This window comes from Panicum hallii, chromosome 7, assembly GCF_002211085.1.
Source record: "Panicum hallii strain FIL2 chromosome 7, PHallii_v3.1, whole genome shotgun sequence".
In the NCBI taxonomy this organism is placed as follows: domain Eukaryota; kingdom Viridiplantae; phylum Streptophyta; class Magnoliopsida; order Poales; family Poaceae; genus Panicum; species Panicum hallii.
Genome location: NC_038048.1, coordinates 37,504,859 through 37,527,160, shown reverse-complemented (window position 1 = coordinate 37,527,160; position 22,302 = coordinate 37,504,859). Strand labels below are relative to the sequence as shown.

At 50.3% G+C, this 22,302-nt stretch overlaps 4 protein-coding genes across 4 annotated transcripts; 1 reads left to right on the top strand and 3 right to left on the bottom strand.

Moving 5' to 3' along the window:
* Window positions 1-1,766: 1,766 nt before the first annotated feature.
* Window positions 1,767-3,099, bottom strand: LOC112900738. The gene is made up of 2 exons (XM_025969550.1): window positions 2,826-3,099; window positions 1,767-2,782 (listed from the first exon to the last, which is right to left on the bottom strand). Exons 1-2 carry the CDS (start codon window positions 3,097-3,099, stop codon window positions 2,013-2,015), a joined length of 1,044 nt encoding a protein of 347 aa, XP_025825335.1. The 3' UTR covers window positions 1,767-2,012.
* Window positions 3,100-7,787: 4,688 nt separating this feature from the next.
* Window positions 7,788-9,717, top strand: LOC112901466. Its single transcript, XM_025970392.1, has one exon. The coding sequence runs from the start codon at window positions 7,798-7,800 to the stop codon at window positions 9,385-9,387; it is 1,590 nt and encodes a 529-aa protein (XP_025826177.1). The 5' UTR covers window positions 7,788-7,797; the 3' UTR covers window positions 9,388-9,717.
* A 94-nt stretch (window positions 9,718-9,811) lies between these two features.
* On the bottom strand, window positions 9,812-12,924 carry LOC112901464 (probably inactive leucine-rich repeat receptor-like protein kinase At5g06940). Its single transcript, XM_025970388.1, has 2 exons — window positions 10,553-12,924; window positions 9,812-10,342 (listed from the first exon to the last, which is right to left on the bottom strand). Exons 1-2 carry the CDS (start codon window positions 12,789-12,791, stop codon window positions 9,978-9,980), a joined length of 2,604 nt encoding a protein of 867 aa, XP_025826173.1. The 5' UTR covers window positions 12,792-12,924; the 3' UTR covers window positions 9,812-9,977.
* Window positions 12,925-14,436: 1,512 nt separating this feature from the next.
* Window positions 14,437-21,226, bottom strand: LOC112901465. The gene is made up of 9 exons (XM_025970389.1): window positions 20,859-21,226; window positions 20,215-20,315; window positions 19,717-20,116; window positions 17,262-18,089; window positions 16,704-16,755; window positions 15,818-15,885; window positions 15,631-15,737; window positions 15,450-15,537; window positions 14,437-15,106 (listed from the first exon to the last, which is right to left on the bottom strand). The coding sequence occupies exons 1-9, from the start codon at window positions 20,985-20,987 to the stop codon at window positions 14,789-14,791; spliced, it is 2,091 nt and encodes a 696-aa protein (XP_025826174.1). The 5' UTR covers window positions 20,988-21,226; the 3' UTR covers window positions 14,437-14,788.
* Window positions 21,227-22,302: the final 1,076 nt, after the last annotated feature.

Here is a 22,302-nt window from a genome sequence, read left to right as displayed (position 1 = left end):
TTAGTTTCCGTAGGCTCTTTTTTTAAGCAGACGCAGTGTAATTTATTGTGGCAGTGTGTAGCATTCCACCTTTTTTTTTCCTCTCACCAGGTCCAACTTCGGCACATAAGAACAAGATGTATGTGCAATCCCTAAACTCCCTAAATGAGGCCGTAAACCCTGTGCACATGCTGACTGAAAACACATCTGATTGAGCAAAGAGAAGAAAACTTATACAATATATGATTAGGAGTGGTCTGGAATCAGAAGCATAAAGACAGCATCGATCCTCCAACCCAGTGCCACTTTTTGACTACGCATCGCACTAACATTTTGTACATTATTTAATAATTACTAGTAGGATGTGGATCTTGCCTTTGAGGAAAGTTTACAAAACTACACCAAGATTCCAGGCAACGTCGGGTCACACAACTCACGATGAAGCCAAGAAGGGTAGTGACAGCAAAAGGTCAGGTCGACTGTTCCCATGGCAAGCCCCTTGCCCCCTTTAGTACTGTTCAAAGTCGCGATACGTGCATGCGATCAGGAGGCAGGACACAGAGTTGAACTCGGAATTGTGGAATTGGAATTAGGTCAGGCCAAATGTGGCTGTTGGGGCGCTCCTGGAATCAGAATGGAATTCAACCTCGTTTCCAGCAGCTGAATTGGGTTACACCTGGGAGGCTGGGAGATGGCCTCCACGATCCAGACCCACGGTCCTCTGACTTGGAACACACGATTCAACCTAGCCAGCTGAGAGTTCGTGAATCGTGACCAACGTCGGACTTTGCCGTCAACCGTCGCCGGTGCCGGACTCCAACGGCGAGGGTAGGAACGGCCGTGCTCAAGCAATTGCTGCTCCCTGCTAGCATTTTCACAGTCCCACATGGTCATGTCGCCTCCTGATGCTTCTCATTGTTGAATTTCCATTTCCTGAAGTTGGCAACCAAACAGTGCAAAGGAAAACGAGTTGACGTGATCTCATTTCCATTACCGCAATTCTTTTGTTAGCCAAACAAAATAATTGAATTAGAACGCATTTTCTGTTTCCATCTGAATCTGATTTGGTTCTTTTCCATTACCACTTATCCTTTTTCTCGAAGCTCTCTGAGTCTTCTTTCGATAACACATGGAAAAAAACGCAATAGCAAATTGCAAAAAACGATCGGAAAGCTCACACCTTGATCCAAACTCCCAAAGCTCCCCTGAGGAGTGGTCAAGCATCCTTGGTCAGTGAAACGAAAGTCCGGGGTCTCCATGAACGCGTAAACGAAGACCATAAATGCCTCTTGACTTCATGCTCTTCGACATTGAAGTTCTTGCTACATACTAAACCCACAACACGAGCAGCGCTATCTGGTCTGACACATAATTCAATGGTTGCAAATTTGTTCAGGAAGCTGACCTGCAAGCTGCAGCACAAAAAAAATGTGAAACTGTGTAAGATGCAACTGTAAACACATCATAAGATGCTACTAGCTCATAAATCTAGCCCAACACTTATCTGCTGGAAAATTCCTTCACTTTGAGTCACACACACCTCCGACTGATCATCATTGACAAAACCTAGGGAGTGGTTCTTCCCTGTCCCTGGAAGCAGTGCTAGCTTGCTTTGGCCGGGTTTGTGTGTGTTCGGATGGTTTGTGCTACTACCTATCATGTGAACGAGACGTGCATTGCGTGCATGAGTGCGGTGTGTGTTCAAAGTATGTGTCTTCAACGTACTTAAAAAAAGAGTGCGACAGAACAAACACGCAAAACAAACTTTCCTCCATTCACATGTATTTTGATATTATCAGCTGGTGGAAATGCTAGATTGACTCACTCTTAATAAAATACATGCTCAAGCACCGTTGCAAAAAAAATACTAGATTGAAGTTGCATAGGAACCAAAATATGCCGATAGACATTTAATTTGCTTAATTTATAAGCTCATCCTATGTCCCGGTTGCACGAAAAATGTCGAGTTCTTCGGTGGATGGCAGAATCAGAACAACTTAGTATTAGCACCATGATTTAAAGTACTAGTGCCCTCAATGGCTGATCTTGTCGTTCAAGAAGAACCAGCAGAGTGGTCGTCGTGCTGGACCCGGTGCTTCGGCGTCGAAGGGATGCGGCGTCGATGTTATGGTGGCCATGTCGAACACCATAGGCTGAAACCTCGACCGCTCGTCGATCCAGTACACGCAGTTGGGCCTCACCCCCGAGGCGTCCTCTGGTCGCAGCACCACGGGGTTGTTCTTGCCGACGAACACGGAGCGGCCTCCCAGATCGGCCAACGCGTCCCAGCATGGCCGGCGCTCGGGGTCGTACTTGAGGACGACGATCTCGTCCTTCGCCATGCTGAACCGGCCGCCTCCCGGCGTCATCGAAGAAAACGCGATGGTGGTGTTCCGCCACGCCTGGTGCAGGCTGCCGCCGGAGAGGAAGATGCTCTTGGCGCCTGTGAGCTTGGACGCGGTGTCGTAGGGCGGGGCGAAGAGGCCACCGGCGCGGTTGGCGTGTAAGGGCGCGACCCTGGGCCTCCGCCGCCGGCAGCCGGGGACGTGGAACACGTGCACGTCTCCGTGCGCGGTGACGCAGTAGACCTTGCCGCCGCCGGCGTCGTAGACCAGGTCGGCGAGCTTGTCGCGCTGCTCCGCCATGGCGACGTCCATGACCGTCCACCTCATGTCCCGCGTAGGCGAGCAGGCGCGGGGCGCAGATCGCCACGGCGGTGTAGTCGTCGGCCGTGGGTTCGGCGCGAACACGACCTTGAGCACCGGCTCATCGTCGTCGTTCCTCAGCGGGAAGAGATCGAACCCTGCCTTCCCCAGAGGTAGGGTTCAGGAGGAAGATCCCCGGACAGATGGGGTCGACGGCTATCCAGCCGTTGCTCGATCCGACGAATTCGCCGCCCGTGGGGAGCTCGGAGAGGTGGAACGAGCGGCCCGCCATGAGGAACGAGGCGGACACGAGCTGGCCGGGCTGGATCTGGCGATGGCGAGGAGCGTCGGGACCAGAAACGGTGAGGAGCAAAGGGGCTGCCGCCGGGAGGGCGGAGCGCCACGCGGTGCAGACGCCGCGGATGAACCGGAGGAGATCCGGGGGAACACCCACCCAAGGCCCGAGCGACGCCATGGCGGCGATAACCTTGGACTCGCGAGGAGGCGGGCATCTACGTGCTTTGAGCTTATCCCGATCATAACCCACCTCTCCCTCTCCCTTTCCCTTTCCCTTTCCCTTTCCCATAGTCAATGGGAAATAAGGTCCACATTTCCCTTTCCCATGAATCAAACGACAGATAAGATTTCCATATCTTCCCATTTCCCATTCCCGCTCTCCATATCCTACAAACCCAACGCCACCTGATAAATGCATAAAACTGGCACACATGGTTTAAGTTGCAGTAGCATATATACATCAGGCTTCGCAATTACTCCATAAAACTCCTCTAATACCACTCAGACTTTTTTAATGGTGATCAGATATGATATTCCCTCCGTACTTGAATGAACTTATGTTCTACTACCTGGCTCCGACTCTTCAAGCCTTGCCCACAATTATCCTCTCCACTTATGCGTCGTTTCCTTCCATTGTCCTCGACACTCGTGATCTTGTCATCCAAGAAGTACCAGCAGACTGGTCTGCATGAGGGACTCCCTCGGAGCGTCTGTTTCCGGTTCGAAAATGCTTGGCTGCTGAACCGTCAGTTCCCTCTGGTGGTGCAGGTGGCCCTCAACCAACCTGTGATCGATCACACTGCCAAATCCTTCATGCTGCGCTTGAAACATTGCCGGAGCGCATGCAGGTCTTGGTCTCGCTGTCAATTGCCACTGGATCAACGGGAAAAGGACACAAAAATCGTAATCAACGCCCTTGATCTCCTAGAAGAAACGCGACCTCTCCAGACAAATGAAGCGACGCTCCGCCGGCTAGCTTTGCAAGGGGTACAAGACATCCACTCTGCAAAACTTGAGTTTTGGCGCCAGCGTTTCAACATTCGCATTGCCCCGGAATGGGATGAAAACTCACGTTTTTTCCATGCTGCTGCCTCCGGCAGGAGATGAAAAAATGCCATTGCGTGCCTTGAAACGGATGGAGTAACTACCGCTGCTCATGATGCCAAAAGCACCATTCTGTATAACTTTTATTTGGCCTTGCTTGGTCGGGCACGTGAAACGGAATGGCGCTAAGATCTCCTTGATATCTACCCTCTGATGGATGTTGCCTCGCAGGCCCTCTCTGAACCTTTCTCTGCCACCAAAATCACAGAAGCTCTCTTTGCAATGGACACCCGTGCAAGTCCTGGCCCAGACGGATTTGGCCCTTCATTCTATAGAAAGTTTTGGCCTACCATGTGCGTGGAAGTGCAACAACTTTTTTGATGAATTTTATGCCGGAACGCTAGACTTGGATGGCCTGAATCGAGCTCTTCTTGTTCTCCTACCTAAAAAGGAAGGGGTCCGAACTGCCGACGGCTTCCGCCCAATCTCGCTACAGAACTTCCCTATGAAACTCTTTGCCAAAGTACTGGTAAACCGACTCAAACCATCCATCCCGCTGATTGTAGATGCAGATCAAACTGGCTTCGTTCATGGGAGGAGCATTGCCGAGAATTTCGTTTACGCAGCTGACCTCTTAAGTTGCTTCTACAAACATAAAGCACCAACTGCGGTTCTCAAGTTGGACTTCAAGAAAGCGTTCGACTCGGTCGAATGGTCCAGCCTGGACGCTATCCTCCGTGCATGAGGTTTTGATGGTCGATGGAGGGGATGGATCTCAAGCATCCTAACCAGCGGCAAAACTGCAGTAATGCTGAATGGAGTGCGCAGCCGATGGATCACGTGTCGCCGTGGGCTTCGTCAGGGAGACCCTCTCTCCCCGTACCTATTCATCATCGTCGCCGACGTGCTTCAACGGCTTCTTCAGCGGGCCTCTAGGAACGACGAGCTTTGTCATCCTGTGGATGCATCTTTCCCCTGTTCCGTGCTTCAGTACGCGGATGATACTTTGATCCTCACCAAAGGAGACGTTGCATTCATGCATGTTCTCAAGAACATTCTGGAGGATTTCTCCCTCGCAACCGAACTCACCATCAACTTCCACAAATCAACCTTTGTGCCGATGAACGTGGATGACGAAACCGCCTCTGCAATGGCCAACGTCCTTGGCTGTGCCCTCTCGGCCTTCCCGCAAACTTACCTCGGCCTCCCACTGTCACCTCCGAAATTGAAACCAACTGACTTCCAACTTCTCGTCACCTCCTTTGACGACAAGTACTTAGCTAGCTGGAAGGCACGCTTGATGAGATCAGGGGGCGGATCGTTCTCGTCAATGATGTCCTCGGGAGCACTACCAGTCTACTATATGTCCTCCGATCCACCTTGCTCCCGAAAGGAGTGCGCGAGCTGCTAGATGCCAAACGACGCGCTTTCCTCTGGACAGGTGAAGAGAAGTGTCATGGGCCAACTGCCTCATTGCTTGGGAACGTGTCTGTCAATGAGAACTTGGTGGGCTGGGTGTAAAGGACATGGAAAATATGAATCACTGCCTGCTCATGAAATTTGTTCATAAGCTCCATAAACCCGGCCGGTTCCCTTGGAAAACTTGGTTTCTGTCTCATGCGGGTCAAGCTTCTCCGGTACGCCCGGCTCGTACCTGAGCGCGCTGGTGAAAGAAGAATTCCCGCGTTACCGTTCCCTGACGACGGTTCAGATCGGCGATGGCGAAAGTGCGTCCTTTTGGCATGATCATTGGCTCCTTGATACTACTCTGGCTGAAACCTTTCCGGCGCTTTTCTCACATTGTGTGCAAGATACCAGCACCGTTCGCGCAGTATTGACAGCGGGTTTGCCGGAGTTTCTGCGGCCACGGCTCACGCGTGCGGCAAATGAGAAATTCCAGATGCTGTCTGACTATCTGACGCACATCGCTCTCCAAGGCGGCCCCGATGCTCGCCTCCTTGCGACGAGCAAGAGGGAGCCTTTCACGTCAAGTGGCGCATACCAGGCCCTCCAAGGATCAGCTCCGGCCTCTGATGTGACCCGGGTTTGGGCCATTAAGCTTCCCACCAAAATCAAATTCTTTGCATGGCTCCTCTATCATGGCAGGCTGAACACTTGTGCCCACCTTTATCACGGACATATCAAACCTCTGGACAGAGTCATGGTGCCTGCTGCCACAGGGTGCTAGAAACTGATGAGCATGTCTTCAATGGATGCAACACTGCCTTGGGAGCAAGGTTTTAAAAGGACAGCCGCTATAGCATTTAGCCCGCTAAAGCTGGCTATAGCCCGCTAAATACCGTAACAGCAGCCCTACCGCTAAACGGCTTAGCCGGCGATTTAAAACCATGCTCGGGAGTCTGGAGGTGCCTACACATCTGCATCCATGGTGACAGTTTCAGAAGGCCTTGGGAAATTGTTATGGCAACTGCTCTTCCGAAGGCTGTCCATGTTGATATGATTCTCCTGATTCTATGGCACATCTGGAAAGCCAGGACTGGTCTTATCTTTGAACACCAAGATCTCTCCCCAGTTGATGTCCTACGCAAGACTCTCAAAGATCTTGGAGCTGCCGCTACAAGAAGCTACGAGCGGAGGTGCAAGCCTGGCGTGAGTGGCTAGAAAACTGTATTTCCTGATTTCTTCCCTTTCTCTCTTTCTAAAACCTCCCATGTAATCTCTCACCCTCGGAATGCCAAGGAAATGCTTGTACCAAAAACCTGCAAGTTTCAGTTTCAATGAATAGTAGGTGGGGATCTTCCCCGATACCGTTCGAAAAAAAATAACTTGGAAGGAATGAGGCTGCATAAGCATGCTCTTTACTGATGCTGTAATGGCTAAGAGATCATACTACATCATATGAGTATAGTGTGCTAGACTGCTAGTGATATAATTGCAGTTACCTTAATTTTCGTCGTATGTTTGTGCAGGATACTCGTAGACATTGGCTTGTCTGTGGAGCCATATGAATGGTATTTGGACCTCCGCCGGTTTGGCTCTGCAAGGCACAGTGGATTTGGCCTGGGCTACGACAGGTTGGTCCTCTTTCGCCACCGGTCTTGAGAACATCAGGGACGTCATTCCGTTCCCAATATGCCCTGGGAGGGCTGATCTTTAACATGTCGATGTCTGTCTGAAACGGAAGTAGGACTGATCAGAAATCTGAAACCTTGAACACTTGCACTCGTTGGGGTTTCGCCTGAAGAGATTGGACACTATCCCTGCTTAGAACAGAGTGTCCTTCAATTAAGGAACCCGAGCAACTGCTACTAAGCGATGAAATCGTTAAGTTATTCCATTACAATTTTACTACACAATTTATAACAGTCATAATGCTTCCGATATGTACCTCCAAATTTTCGCAAAAAAGAAAACCCTCAACCCTCCAAAAGGCCGAAACCCACGCGGAAACGGCCCAAAAGCAGAGGAACAACTGGCACGCGGAGGGAAGCAGCAGGCCTAGGCCCGAGGCCGAGACAAATGTCGGAGCCCACCAGCCGGCAGCCCGCGCGACTGCGCGCGCGCGTGTCCGCCTTCTTGGTCTTGTCCAGCTTCGGCGTCATCGCGCGGAAAAGCCGCGAGTCCGGCGGGGCCGCGCTAGCCGTTTCCCACGCGTCGTCTGCAAACGTCACGCGACGCCCACCACACTGCGGCTGGCTGCCTCACGCAGTCACTCACACCGGGTGGCCTGCGCAGGCAGCCCGCAGCCCTGCTCACGCGGGCGGCGACGACGCCGGCCGCGGCATCGGCCCGGGGACGTGGACCGTTTCGGGAAGGCATCGTAATCCTGAGGGGCTCCCCCGTAAAATCAACCCCCTACCCGGAGAAGAGAATGGATCATAAAATTCCCCACCGGGGGGATCGCCCGCATCCGCCCCCCTCCTCCTCCTTCCCCCCAAACCCTAGCGGCCCGAATCCGGCCGTCGCCATGGCGCCGTTCCGGCGCTGGGCGGACCTGCCGCCGGATCTCCTCTGCCGCATCGGCGACCGCCTCGACCTTAAGTGGTACGCCAGCGCGCGGGGCGCCTGCACGGCCTGGCGCTGCGCGCTCGCCCCGCCGGCCCCCGCGCTCCTCGTCGTCGCCGACGACGCCCGCTGGTGCCCCCACGCCGCCTCTCTGCCCACGCGGAGGTCCTTCGAGCTCACCGCCATCGTCTCGGGCAGCCGCTGCGTCGGCTCCAGCAACGGCTGGCTCGCGCTCTCCGTCGCCCTCTTCACCGGCCAGACCGTCTTCGTGCTACTCAACCCCATCGCCGCCGTCGAGATCCTTCTCCCGCCCCTGATCTACGAGAGCCGCTGGGTCTCCAAGGTCGTCTTCACCCCGAGACCCGCCAAGGACGACTTCGCCGCAGCCGCCATCTGCGACATCGACAGGATCGCCTACGTCACCGCCGGGGCCAGGAGGTGGGCCGTCATGGAACCCGTCCGCCTCACCAGCGGCGACCAGCTCACCGACGTCGTCTACACCGACAAAGGTAAGGTCTACTGCCTCACCAAGTGCGGGGACGTACACGTGCTCCGCCTCCCCGAGCGCCGCCGCCGCAAGCCCGCCAACGCCGACGAGGCGGGCCCCTCCGAGCCGGAGTTCTCTGTGCTCCAACCGCCCGCCGAACGCACCATCAATTTCCGCCCCCTGCGGTGCCAACAGCAGCGCAACTTTCGCATGATGCGCTACGAACAGGGTCGAATATGCAATCAGCTGGAACCCATCCCACTGAGGCTGACGCTCTGTGCGCAGGCATTCATCCCGTATAAGAGAGTTCCACCTGAATCTCAAGGCCCGCACCTCAACGCGCCGGCCACAGTTGAGCCCCTCCTGTCCGAGGCCAACCTCCCGTTCAACCCTGCCACTGTCTTTGCACCGCCTTATGACACCGTGTCCGCGTTCACCAGTGCCAAGAACTTGGTGTTCTGTGAGGGTAATCTGTACCAAGTCTGGAGGAACGCGAGCTGCACTGTTACTCTGCAGCTTCCTGCAGGGGGTCAGCGCCGAGTCGCGGAAAATGAGATATTGGTTCTGAGGTACTATCCCCGGCGCCAGCCTTGCTGGGATGTGGTGAAGGACTTGGGAGGTTACTCACTCTTTGTGGGAAGGAACAATGCAGTTTCGATGTATGCAGAGGGTGTGCCAGGACTAAGGGGCAACTGTGTATACTGGATTGGTGGGCGTGGCAGGGATCAGGGCATGGTCTTTGACATGGAATCCGGGAGGTCCGCTCCATGCCGGGCTCCTCAGGTTGGCTTTTTACCTGGCCATCCTCATAGCACTATCTGCTGGTACTTCTTGAGCGATGTAGTGAGCAACAACAGCAGCTGCATCAGCAGTAGCAGTAGCAGCAGCACCTCCACCAATGGAGGAAGAAAGGTTTATCAGACCCGAGCAAGAGCCCGGGCAGATCTTGCACAAGACGTGGAAGATTGAAGCGTTGCCACACTGATTGGCAACATAGTGAGCACCACCAAGCACCTTGGTGGGAATCGAGTTTATTGCCGGGCTCTGCAAACCGCTTGCGGTCTTGAGAGGCAGAGCTCCATCTCAACGTGAAGCAAAATCTGGCAGAGAAGCGATGAGGACCAACATCGTGTGTAGCTGTTAGTACATTTTAATTCCTGTTTCCTATAATAATGTTCAGTTTGTTTGCTCTGTAGCCTCTGCGATATTTGTATGTTCATGTCATGTAACCGAATAATTATTGCCTTCTTTGTATGCATGATGTTATGTTGAAATAATTCAAAATGGGATTGTGTAGTATATCTGGGTGTTGGTAATGTTCTGAATTGTAGTATCAGTTTCCGTGATGCCTGTTTTTTCCTTCTGGTCTAAATCTGGGTTAGAGGCTACAGAATAAGCTTGGCGATCGCGCTGATCGCTTATTTCTCTTTATTCTGTTTGGCATGCTATATACAAATACCACGAGCAAGGGCTATGCAGTTATACATACTCTGAACTTTTGAGCTACCATGGGCAGAAGCAGAAGCAGGCGACCTCAAGCCCTCAACGTGCTTCTCCATTCAGGGCTCCAGAACGATTTCAGTGGGCTGCGGCGGCGTCTGCGGATGAACGCTGAAGCACAGCTGCTGGAGCGACCGGACGACCTCATCCATGGCCGGTCTCTGGTTGGGCATCACCGATGTGCAGCGCAGGGCGAGCTCGAGGGCAGCCTGCATCCCCTGCTGCGCCGTGCGGGAGATGCTGGGGTCGAGTATCTGCGATGCTCCGTCAGCCACGTTGATTCGCCGGCGCACCCACCTGACGATGTCGACGGAGTCGTCGGACGCCGGCTGCTCCGCCGGCTTCCCGGTGACCAGCTCCAGGAGGATGACCCCGAAGCTGTGCACGTCCATGAGGTGCGTCGGATTCTTGGCGCGGCTTTGCTCTGGTTTCAGAAACAACAAGAAGAACAGCGTCAGTGAAATCTATTTACCATTAGTTATCTTTGGTACTGATATTCAGACAAACGCAAAAGAATGAGATGAAACACACAAGAGAGAGAGATTATGCCTACTGCGCAGAATGCCTCTGATACCTGAACTGCAGATGCAAAGATTTGCAATCTGGGTGCATTCTGAACTGCAAAAATGCTTACCTGGCGCGACATAGCACTTGTAGTTCAGATCCGAAGCCATGGAAGTCTGGTATGCCATTTCCCCGACAACACGATCGACCCCAAATCCGGCAATCCTGGGCTCAAATTCGTCATCAAGTAGCACGTTGCTCGCCTTCAGATCTCTGTGCAGCACCTGGGGAGTATGGTCATGGTGAAGGTGCGCCAACCCCAGGGCCACACCCATGGCGATCCTCACCCGGTCCTTCCACGCCATGGTGAATTTCTGATGAGCGCAGATCAGATCCTGCATGCTTCCCATCTGCAGGTAGTCGTACATGATGCTGACCTCGCCGTCGGAGTAGCAGAAACCCAGCATCTTGGCGATGTTCTTGTGCCGGACCTTCGCCAGCGCCTTCATCTCATTCTTCACTGCTCTGAATGGTAGCTTGCCTGAATTCACCAGCCTCTTCACCGCAATGTTCTGCCCGTCTTGGAGCTCGATCAGGTAGACTTTCCCGAACGCACCCCTGCCGATGATGCTCTTGTCGTGAAATCCGGCGAGCAGCTCCTCTCCGGTGATCTTGACAGGGTGAAAGAGCACGAGCTTCCATGGGGAGGGCTCGCTGCCGTGTAGCCTCCTGCAAACTGCAAATGCTCCCACGGCGAGCAGCGCCACGCCGGTGAGGAACGATGCCACGGTCGCGGCCAGCGCTAGTGCCTGATGCTTCCTCAATGGCGCGTCGCAATCGTTCGGCAACCCGGGGCCGCATAGCCCGGGGTTCCCTTGGAGGAACACGGCTGGAAGCTCGGAGATCAGAGACGGCGGCACGCGGCCGGAGAGGTTGTTGTACGAGACGTTCAGCAGCGCTAGCTTCAGGTTCTGGAGCTCTGCCGGAACGCCGCCGGTGAGGTCGTTGCTGGACATGTCGATGTACGTCAGCACCGGCAAGTCCCCGAGGGACGCCGGTATCGGCCCGGTGAAGCCGTTGCCGGCCAGGTACAGCGACACCAGCCTCCTGCAGCTCCTGAACTCCGGGATCGTGCCGGAGAGCGAGTTGCGGGAGATGTTGATGATGCTCATCTCCGGGGAGTCGCAGATGTTCTCCGGCAAGCTGCCGTTGAGCTCGTTGAGGGAGGCAGAGAACCGGTACAGGGTGCGGACCTGGCCGATACTCTGAGGTATCCCGCCGGAGAAGCTGTTGTTGTCAAGCTGAACCTGCTCGAGCCGAGACTGGCCGCTGGGGAACTCGGGTAACCGGCCGGTGAACCTGTTGTTCTGGGCCCGGATCACGCGCAAGTCCGGCAGCGACCAGAGCCCGCCGGGGAGCTCCCCGGTGAAGGCGTTGTCGTGCACCTCGAACCTCTGGAGCATCGAACACTTACCAATCTCCTCCGGGAACGGCCCGGAGAGTCCGTTCTGCGACAAATCCAGGGCCATCAGCTTCTGAAGCTTGAGGCCGAACCCGGGAGGCACGGCTCCGGTCAGGCTGTTCATGGACAGATCAAGAACCTGCAGCTGCTCCAGCCCGAGGAAGGACTCAGGGATCGCGCCGGTGAACCCTGACCCCTGCAGGTACAGCCACCTGAGGCTGCTCATCCTGCCGATCTCCGGTGGCAGCTCGGACTCCAGGAACTGGTTCCCGGACAGGTCCAGCAGGTGCAGGCTGGTGAGGTTGCGGAACAGCGCCGGGTGGAGCACGCCGGAGAGGCGGTTGCCCCCAAGGTCGAGCACCTCGAGGCTCCCCAGCGCGGCGAGCTCGGCGGGCACCTGCCCCTCGAAGCTGTTGCCGCTGAGGTCGAGCGACACGAGCGCGGGGAGCGCGGCGAGCTGCTCTGGGAGCGGGCCCCAGAAGGCGCCGGCGCTGAGGTTGAGGGACGCGAGCGAGGCGCACCGCGCGAGGTCCAGCGGGATAGTCTGGTTGAACCCGTTGGACGCGAGGCTGAGCGCGACGAGGCCGGGGACGCGGCAGAGCGAGGCGGCCGAGAGCTCGCCGGAGAGGCCCAGGCCCTGGAGCGAGAGCGAGACGGAGACCGCGGCGTTGGCGGCGGCGGCGGCGCTGGTGCAGGCGACGTGCGGCCAGTTGCAGTAGGGCGCGGAGCGCGACCAGCCGGAGAGCGCGCCCGACGGGTCCCGCAGGGACGCCTTGAAGTCGAGCAGGAGCTCTTGCGGCGCCTGCGCCTCCGCCGCCGAAGACGGCGAGGCTGAGGCGGCGATCAACGTTGAGACGAGGAGGAGGAAGAGAGGGAGGCTAGTGCCTACTGCGGCGGCGGATGCCATGGACGACGGAGCTGGTGAGTGGTGGCGCACGGAGAGCCGGAGTTGGGACTAGACTAGTGGAGTGTCAACTACCGAGTGCGCGCGGCTGCTGCAGGACTGATCGTGTCATTGGCCAGGGCGTGACTAGTCTGTGCCCTGTCATCGATCATTCGTTCACTAATCGCCAGCGGCTCGTCTGGTCTAATCCTCTCCAAAAAGGATAGCTCGTCTGGTCATTACTGTACGAGTAGGCTGTGCTATCTACTCCTAGGTGATTAGGTAGTGGTGCAGTAACATATCGCCTGCAGGATGGCAGTACATTCTGCCGGCCGAGCCATGCCGGGCGCCCTCGCCTTTTGCATTGTTTCGTTTGGACTCTGGGATGGTGACGCACTGGCACTGGCACTGGCACTTTTGGACTTGGAGTGGCGCCTTTGTTCTGCGCGACGGACGCGATGTGACGTTCAGAGAGTACTGGTGCTGGCCACCGTGGCAATGGCATGGGCTCAGCTCATCCAGAGCTCTGCGATCGGCAGAAGGCGACACTACCCAGCAGTAGTGTTTTTAAGCCTTGATGGCTTGGTAGGTAGAGAGCGATCGGATCGTTGTCCCTCCTTCCTTGCTATCATCTGATGATCTAAAGATTAAAGGTTGTATGGATTGAGGTGACTAAATTTTAGCCCCATCAAATATAGACTAATTAGAAAATCATAATTTACAAAATAAATCTATTAAGCCTAATTAATCCATTATTAGCATATGTTTACTGTAGCACAACATTATCGACTCAATGGATTCATCTTGTAAATTAGCCTCCATATATACAATTAGTTTTATAATTAGTCTATATTTAATACTGTATATGATAGGGACTAAAATTTAAAGTTTAGTTGGGATGATCCAACCAGCCCCTAAGAATCCTAACTCCACCGCAACCTATGCCGTTAAGGTGAAAATAACCTGATTGTAATGGGAAAATCGGGTAACTTTTAATCTCGAGTAGCTGTCAGTTAAATAAAACAGGTCGCCTTCAATCATGGATTCGGATTAGTGGAAAGTGCAAGAACAACCAGTGAAACAACTGCTCTGATATTTTATTCCTTGGCAGCGCACGTCACGGGCGTTGCACCACCTACAAATCCAAACAAAACTATAGTAGTAGAGAAATACTCGAGGCAGCAGCTTGAGGGAGACAGTAATTTTTCTTTGAAAGGAGGGAGACAGTAATTAGAGGGTCACGACAAAGGTAGTTGTCCCATCCAACCTGACTTTCATGATTCGGTGGTCAATACGAACAGACCTTGGATTCAGCTACCCGTGAGTTTCGCTGATACCAAGATAAAATGCACTCTTCACTGACGAAACATGTACAGCAGACGCCCAGATTTTAGTCATGCTGCAGACTGACTGACAGAGCTACTATGTGCAAAAATACTGATAGACTAGGAAAGGAAAGACAATGGAGTTGAAATACGTATGAACATGTACAGTTGGCAACCAGATCTCATAGGCACCCCATGGATTAAGATGAAAAGATGAAGGTTTACTGAAACTATACGTATATGTATTTACAAAAACTGACACAAGAAAGCTGAAAAGAAAACATATCATCCTGTAGAAATAAGATGGACATTTACTGAACCTACAGGTTTGGACATGATCAACATTCGACATGGAAACCATGGAGGCTTAATAATCTAGCAATAGTAACAATTCGTTCCAGCGTTCCTGTCACATTCGTCTTTTCCTTTTAACAAATTTTTATATAGATTTTACTCCCCACAAACTCCACAGCCAGCCAGCACAACGTGTGCCGATGGGAAAAAATCATGGAACGCCGCTCACAGAATATGGCTCAAAGTTTTGACGTGCACAAAAAAAAACAGCCTGCTACAAACTAAGATCTGCAGCTACTTAAATATGTACCAAAAGTGGCTGAATGAACTACAAAACAGCCATCAATCAAGAGCTCTTTCTGCGAGGTTCATCAGGGACAGTGGCATGCTGCGTCTTGCCAGTCATGCCATCGCACCGTCATTTGGTTTCGGCTCAGTGCGCGTGTAGGTGAAGCTTCGTGTGGTTGGGGTGACCAACTGATTCCCAGGAGCTGCAGGAGTAGTTTGACTATGTTTCCCGGCATCGACGGAATCAGATGCACCACGCTTCCACTGCAAACTCCGGGCACCACCTCTGAGTGGCAGTCGCCCGCGGGTGGCACCAGGGAAGGTCGGCCTTGGGTACGCAGTTCTAATGAGCCTTGAAGCAAAGGGGGATCCCCGAGAGGCACGGGGTAGGCCAGGCAATTGGGTTGCTTCAGTGGAGGACTTTCGAACAACCTGCAGCGCAATATGATTTGAGTTACTTCTAAGACCTTGATGCTGGGAATAGTTTCGCAAGAATGCTCAAAGCATAATATCAACTGCAACAGCTGGAGTATAACTTCTCGTCATAAATTACCAATATAGAAAACGCTAATAAAGCTACTGACAAAAGTTATGGCATATATTGTGCTACCCTTGCATGGATAATGAAAAATACAACCTGAAACTAAATGTATATGCACAAGGAGAATTACACTAGCAAATCTTACTAAAGCAGCTAGAGGTCATGTAGCAATCCATATAGTCACTAGAAAAACTTACTGTACAAGTAAACATGGAGTTAGGTCGAGGTTTTTACCTTCAAAATGCGTGACATAAAAGATGTGCCATTCAGGGTTAATGCCTGCTCTGCCGATTCTTTATGCAAAAACTCAATATACGCTGAGCTGATAAGTCAAAAGGAGAAAAAGAAAACGACTAAGGATACTGCCTAACAAAACTGATTTTTCAGAATTACATATAAGACTTAGAATTCATACCCAGTTGGCTGACCAGTGATGCCATCAGTCACCATAAGGGTCTTTAGGACAGCCCCAAACTTATTGAAGTGTCGAGTAAGAGCATCTTTCGATGCACCAAAATGTACCTAAAAAGAAACAAAACAACTAGTAATGAGTGCAAGTCTTCAGCTACATGAACATAGGGAAAAAGCAGTGTAATACTTACATTGTTAACAAAGACAGTTCTAGAATCAGGGCCACCTTCAGGTTGACCTGTAGTATTTGACCCAACAGCTGAAGGGGGGAAGAACAGAAACTTTAAGTCACCAAGGCAAGGGGAATTGGAAAAACAAAGAAATAACATGAAAAATGTACTGCCTACAATCACCAATATAAGCAGTTTTAGGACCTGGACACGGTCTACAAAGTGACGTTGACTATCAATTTCAATAAAAATATATTGTTTCAAAAAGAAAAGGTTTTATCTTATGAAATTACTGTTCATGATTAATCTAATAGCCTCAAGCTTATATTGCGAAACTATTTGGATTTTTAACTATTGATTGTTAAAGTTGAAAAAGAGTTAGACTTAGGACAAACCTCAAACTACTTATATTTGCGATCAGAGGGAGTAGTAATTTAACAGGGTTAAAAAAGATCAATGGGCAAACAGAAGTTAATATTAAGTGATGGTACAATCAAGGTCTTTTTAAGAAAAAGTTAAATCGGTGCTCGTATCAAAGCTTAATACACCACAAAAGTAAGCAGATGTCAAATCCATGCAAATTTTGTTTTAATCTAGTATTAAAAAAAGATTGTTTATGAAAAAGCAGCTCCCTATTCAAATCAATTGCAGGTTAGTTTGGACTTCAGAGATAAGAACAATAAGTCAAGTCAATAGCAGTCCTAGTGATATCATAACTCGTAACTAACCTTTCCAAATCCCTAATCGAACAGTTCTTTGTTTACTTGATATCAATCACAACAGGAAATGCCAATTAAAGCATAGCTCCAATAGGATTAAAAGAATGCTTTTCACAGAAACATCTCCCTAAAGTTACCAATTAAAGCACTGCAGTTGTCGCTTAAAAAAAGCGAGCAGCTGTACATACCAGGTGATGAAGCCTTCTGCGCCTCCAGCATAGAACCCGAATGTACAAAATCCTGGAATATATTTTAAGAAATTAGAATAGAATGAGGCATCACAAATGATCCAGAAAATACAATGTGTCATGAATCGTCACAAAATGAACATGTAGGCAGGAAATATGAAAGAAAACAAATGAGAAACAGATAAACAATAGTTGAAAATCTACTGTATTCCTTGCCACATGTATGGGTATTGCACTTAACGAACTTATGAGAATTGCTGGCCTCAACATATTTTTTAAACAGACTTATCGAGCTACATGAGTTTTATTTGGACTCTCTCTTCACTGAGTACACTCCAAGGTCTTTTGATGATTTTTGTGTCAAATAGCATGGCATGGTTTGCCTTAAGGATATGCGGAAGCATCCTGCTCTGAATGCTTTGACTTGAAACATTAAATTTAGAGAAGATTATACCTCTAAACCTCAAAGCACCAACATGCGAGGAACTCAAATGTTGGTTAACTTTATGGTAAATCACATATATAATTTAAGGGGAAAAAAGACAGACAAAAACTTACTTTGGACTTATCAGTCATGGCCGTATCATTAACATGTGCAATTTTCACATTTGACTTCCTTGCATCAGCAACCTTCTTCTCCATTGGCACTTGAGGGTCAAATACAACAGCATCCCTGGTTTCATGAGATGGAAGCTTCCGCATACTAGTGTTAGGAGAAATATTTAAGTTCTTTTCAGATGGCCTTGGTCCTGAACGAGCATGTGTGCCCTGAGCTATCAATCTTCTGCTTCTTACTTCAGCAGCTCCCCTTACATACCCTAATACTAATGACTCTTTGCCACCACTAGAAGGGAAAGTACTTCGGCGAGAACCCAATCCATTATACCTATCATACTCATCAATATTAGGAGCAGAACCTGTAGCTTCCTCTGATTCCTGGTCATGCATGTAAGCATCACTGCCACCATACTGATTTCTTTCATAAACTTCAACTTGATTTTCTGCTCTTATGTTATCTATATTCTCATATTCTTCACCTTCTGGATCCTGATCTCTAAGAGTTTCGGTATGATTTATTGTGGGCATCCTCCCCAATCTATTAAAAACACTCCCCGCAAAGCTACCCTTGATAGCATCCTCAGCCGCCTCAGCTGCAGCCCTTAGTGCTGCTGTGGCACCTGGTATTCTCACATCTGAATTTGTTCTCTGTAACCTAATATGAGTAATATCAAGTGTGGAATCTGATGCCAATGTAGACACCACAGAGCGAAGTCGCTTGGAAGCTGATTCTGATCTAGGAGTCACTGGCTGCACAGTTCTGACAGCATCACGAACAGCAAACTGAAGAAGTCGGCGTGGTGCACCAATAACTGGGTGGGATGCCCTCTGGAAAGATGTTAAAAGTATTATCACAAACAACAAATTGCGGGGGATGGGGTAGTTTACAGCAGTTCATAAATCATATTAGTATTGGTATAATAAACAAGAAAACAAGATAAAGCACACAAACATATTATGAGCACTCCAGGGCATCAATTCAAGTTGGGCACTATAGGTTCTTTTGTAGATCTATTTTATCTTTGCTCCTACCAAAACAGGAAAATATTTACATTGTCCATATTATACTCACATCCTATGAACACCTCACCCCCACATGACTGCGTACCAACATGGAATAAGTTTTCAAAATGAGGTTATGTGACTACAAATCTAGAATACCATTTGTGTAACCATCAGGGTTGCCATTAATCCAGATTCAAACGTCTACATCAGCTTGCATAGTTTACAGGGTTCCAAAATACACGCCATAAAATAGAGCTGAGGATATACACTTCTGGTCGCTGCAATTAAGACAAGATAATAACCAGAGGTTCCCACAATGCAAATCCTATAACAGGATTAAACATGGGCAGGGTTATACACTACTTATACAACTGTAAAGAAAACAGTTTGCCCATCCTGATGCCCTATTAAAGGAGGGAAAAAGTCTATATAACCCCTTGAAGTATTGGGGTTCGTCTACTTAACCCCCTAAATTATAAAACCGAGTATTGAGCACCTTAAACTATTCAAAACCGTCTAAATAGCCCCCTAAGCGGTTTTGAAGGGTGGTTTTGATGAAGTGGCGCCTTACATGGACGCTGACATGGCAGTGACTTGATGAATGACATGTGGGTCATCCACATCAGACAAAGAGAGTCTTTGAAAGTAGAAGGCACAAATATTTAGCTTCAAAGTATTTTGTTATGCCATGTAGACAAATTTATGCATGTCGGTATGCCACGTATGCAAGTTTATCCATATCAACATGCCACCTAAGCAAAACCACCTTTCAAAACAGCCTAGGGGGTTATTTAGACGGTTTCGAATAGTTTAGGGTGTTCAATATCCAGTTTAATAGTTTAGGGGGTTAAGCAGATGAACCCCAATACTTCAGGGGGTTATGTAGACTTTTTCCATTAAAGGAGGTACACAATCAGATTTCAATGTTCAAATTACAAGCCTAGGCCCAACAAAAAAGAAGTCATGTTTTGTAGAATTTTATACAGAGCAACAAAACAAACCAGGGGAACATTCAAATTATCATGGGACCGACACAGAAAAGGGGAAGTGCAGATAGTGCTACCTTCAATTAACAAAATGCAAATGACTTACCTAGTTTGCCCCAGGGTTTACTTATGCTTTCACCAGGGGTCCAAGACAATAGTGATGTTCTAGTTATAAAAATTGAAACTGACTACATGTAGTGTAAACTGGGAAAGGCACTCTGTTCTACCATCTAGGCAGTAATACCAAGAAAGAAAATAAAACACTGCTATACTATTAGCACTTTCATTTAGCAGATTTTGAAGACTATAAGAAGCATATACCTAACATATTCATCTATTTCATATGAGACTATCTGTTATGACATCATAAATTAGCAAAATCGTATGAAAAAAGAAATATAAGATGTTGTCAATGTTGCTAAGCTTTGCAAAACAACAAGCATAAATTGAAGAGGATTAGAAACCTTGGTAGATCGTGCATCTGCATCTCTGCTCCTCTTTCTGTGGTTATGCATGTCAGGAGAACGGGTTCGTCTTCCAGCATGTGATTTATGAAAATCCCTTTCATCTGCATGTGATTCATGAAAATCGTTTTCTTCTGCATGAGAAACATTGGCTACAACACTTCGAAGAGGAACTGCTTCTGACTGTTCTCGAATAATTCTTCCCCAATCTCTTCTCTGATGAGTTCTCGTTGTCTTCGGGGTTTCAGCTTTGGGTTCACAGTTAATTTGTACGCTGCTAGTCAAACTGTGAACAGGCAATCCTTTACCAGCACTGCGAGTGCTTTTAGGTTCATCACTAGAAGTGGCACCTTTAGGTTGAACATAGAGGTGTAAATTTGAGGAGAGATGATCCCATAACCTGCACAATCATAGACAGATTCCATGGTGTTGTCAGAGGAAATGCATGGTAAATGAAAAGAAAATGAATTAAGAAAGTTTCGGGTGAAAGAAGATAACCAGGATACAAATGCATCATTGTCATCGCCCAAAAAAACCTGCAGCTCCTTTGCAGCCTCATCCTTGCGCCTCCCATTCCTTAGTAATACTACAACATACTCCTGAGCAACAATGAGAAGAAATTGATTGATCAGCAATCTTAATGGATTATGGATTTGCTTCTTTGAGAGAAGCACACACTTAATATCAATCATATAAATTGTCCACTACATAATGTTCAGCAACAAAACTGAAAGAGCTCAGCCATGCGCTTTAACCTCCTCCACTCCACCAGACACGCTGGAGTTTGTTCTTCAAAACATAATGTATAACTGAATGACTGATTCCATATTCAGCTAAATGTCATGTATTCCACAACAAAATCCTTTCTAAAACGCGGGGAGGTAATCGTACGCTACCAATCCTCAAAAGCACACGAACCACACTAAAACCCAAATGCGGGTAACTAAAACGCCAAAGCGCACGGCCCTACTTAGGGAACCAATCAGATAGCCGCGATTCCGCGAAATCCAAACAGCCGCGCGCCGCCCGCTACGGAGCCGCACTCCGCAGAACGGCACGCGCAACGCTAGGGTTTAAGCAGCGGATCGGGGGATCGCGCCGCGGCGCGGCGCTGGAGGGAAGTGGGGGTAAGGGCCGCTCACCGCGAGAGTGTCGTCGGAGTAGTCGCCCATGAGCTCCCTGAGCTTCTCCTTGACGCGGTCCTGTAGCATCTTCACCCCCTCGCCGGTGAAGTTCGCCTTGAACGTCCGGCCCTCCTCGCGGCCGTCCATGGAGGGGAACCCTAGCCGGCTCGGTGCCGCCGCCCCTCCCGCCCCGGCCGCTGCCCCCCCCCCCCCGGAAGTTCGGGCGGCCTACGCAGCCGCGTCCTACGGTATGGCACAAGGTGGGGTACGGTGGCGAAGGCGGCGGGGATGGGGCGGCACCCGAACGCGAGCGGCGTCGGGGTTGGAGTCTGGACCGTCGCGGGGGACGGACGCTTTGCGTGCGGGGCGTGGAGGACCAGGAGGCGAGAGGTGGGGTAGGGTAGGTTGCTTTCCTTGGGGGTTCTCGCGTGTTTTGGGCCCAAGGACGAACTGCCTGCAGGTTGCGCACGCGCGCGTTACACGAGCTGGTGCGGTCGGATTGGGTTGGGTCGGGTCGCGTGGGCCAGAAGGGCATCACCGGTGGTTTTTGCGTTGGGCTGTAGCAAACGAGATTCTCCGGCCCAGTTTAGCGGTTCCGGAGTTGGGTTTTGCTTAGCTTAGTGGGCCGTTAAGAAAACGGTTGACAAGGCCACGAGCAGTTTGGTTGGGTTTGCTTCCAGAAACTGCTCCGGAACTGTTTTCTTTGATTTTTCAAAAAAATTATTTTCTCTGTAACATAACGTCCAAATATTCCATGAAAATTCGCATGGTTAGCACATAACATGAGAAAGATACTGTGAAAGCTTCGACACCAACATCGCATGCCCTTTGTTGAGAGCAGCAATTCACAGAAGGAATAACCACGACTCTAGAAGCACCGACAGCATCCCAACCTATCTACAGTGCCTTTCGAGCCCTGCTTGTCTGCGCTGCCATCTATCCACCTTTATTTCGAGCCACAGTCCGTGCATGCCACCGCGGGATGGCCCGGCCTCTCCGGTGGTCCGGTCAAGTGCCGCCCTACTAGTACTACCTGGTGGCAGCACCTCTCAGAATCCATCCACACGTACCAACAGTTCACCAGCGCCCACAGATTTTGGAACCCACTCTCCAAAAGCGCGCGGCCGTGAGCCCCCCGGCCCTAGCTCCCAGATCGCATGAATCGATCCTGCAGGACCGCAGCAGCAATGCACGGTTCGTTGGTCGGTACGCCGTGTGCCCGTGTCCATACACGCAAAAAGGCGCCGGCCTTTCCACGAGCCTTTATTTTGCCAAACGTTGCCACCGGCAGGCACGCAATCTCGGAACTGTGATGGAAGGTGTGCTCGTCCATCCAATCATTTGAACGTACCCAGCTAGCAGGTGGCCCGCGCAGCGCCGGTAGCTAGTTTTTTTTCATACTAATATTTAAGTTATGTTGTATTTGAAATTAAATTATTCAAGTGATTTTATTTTGTTGATT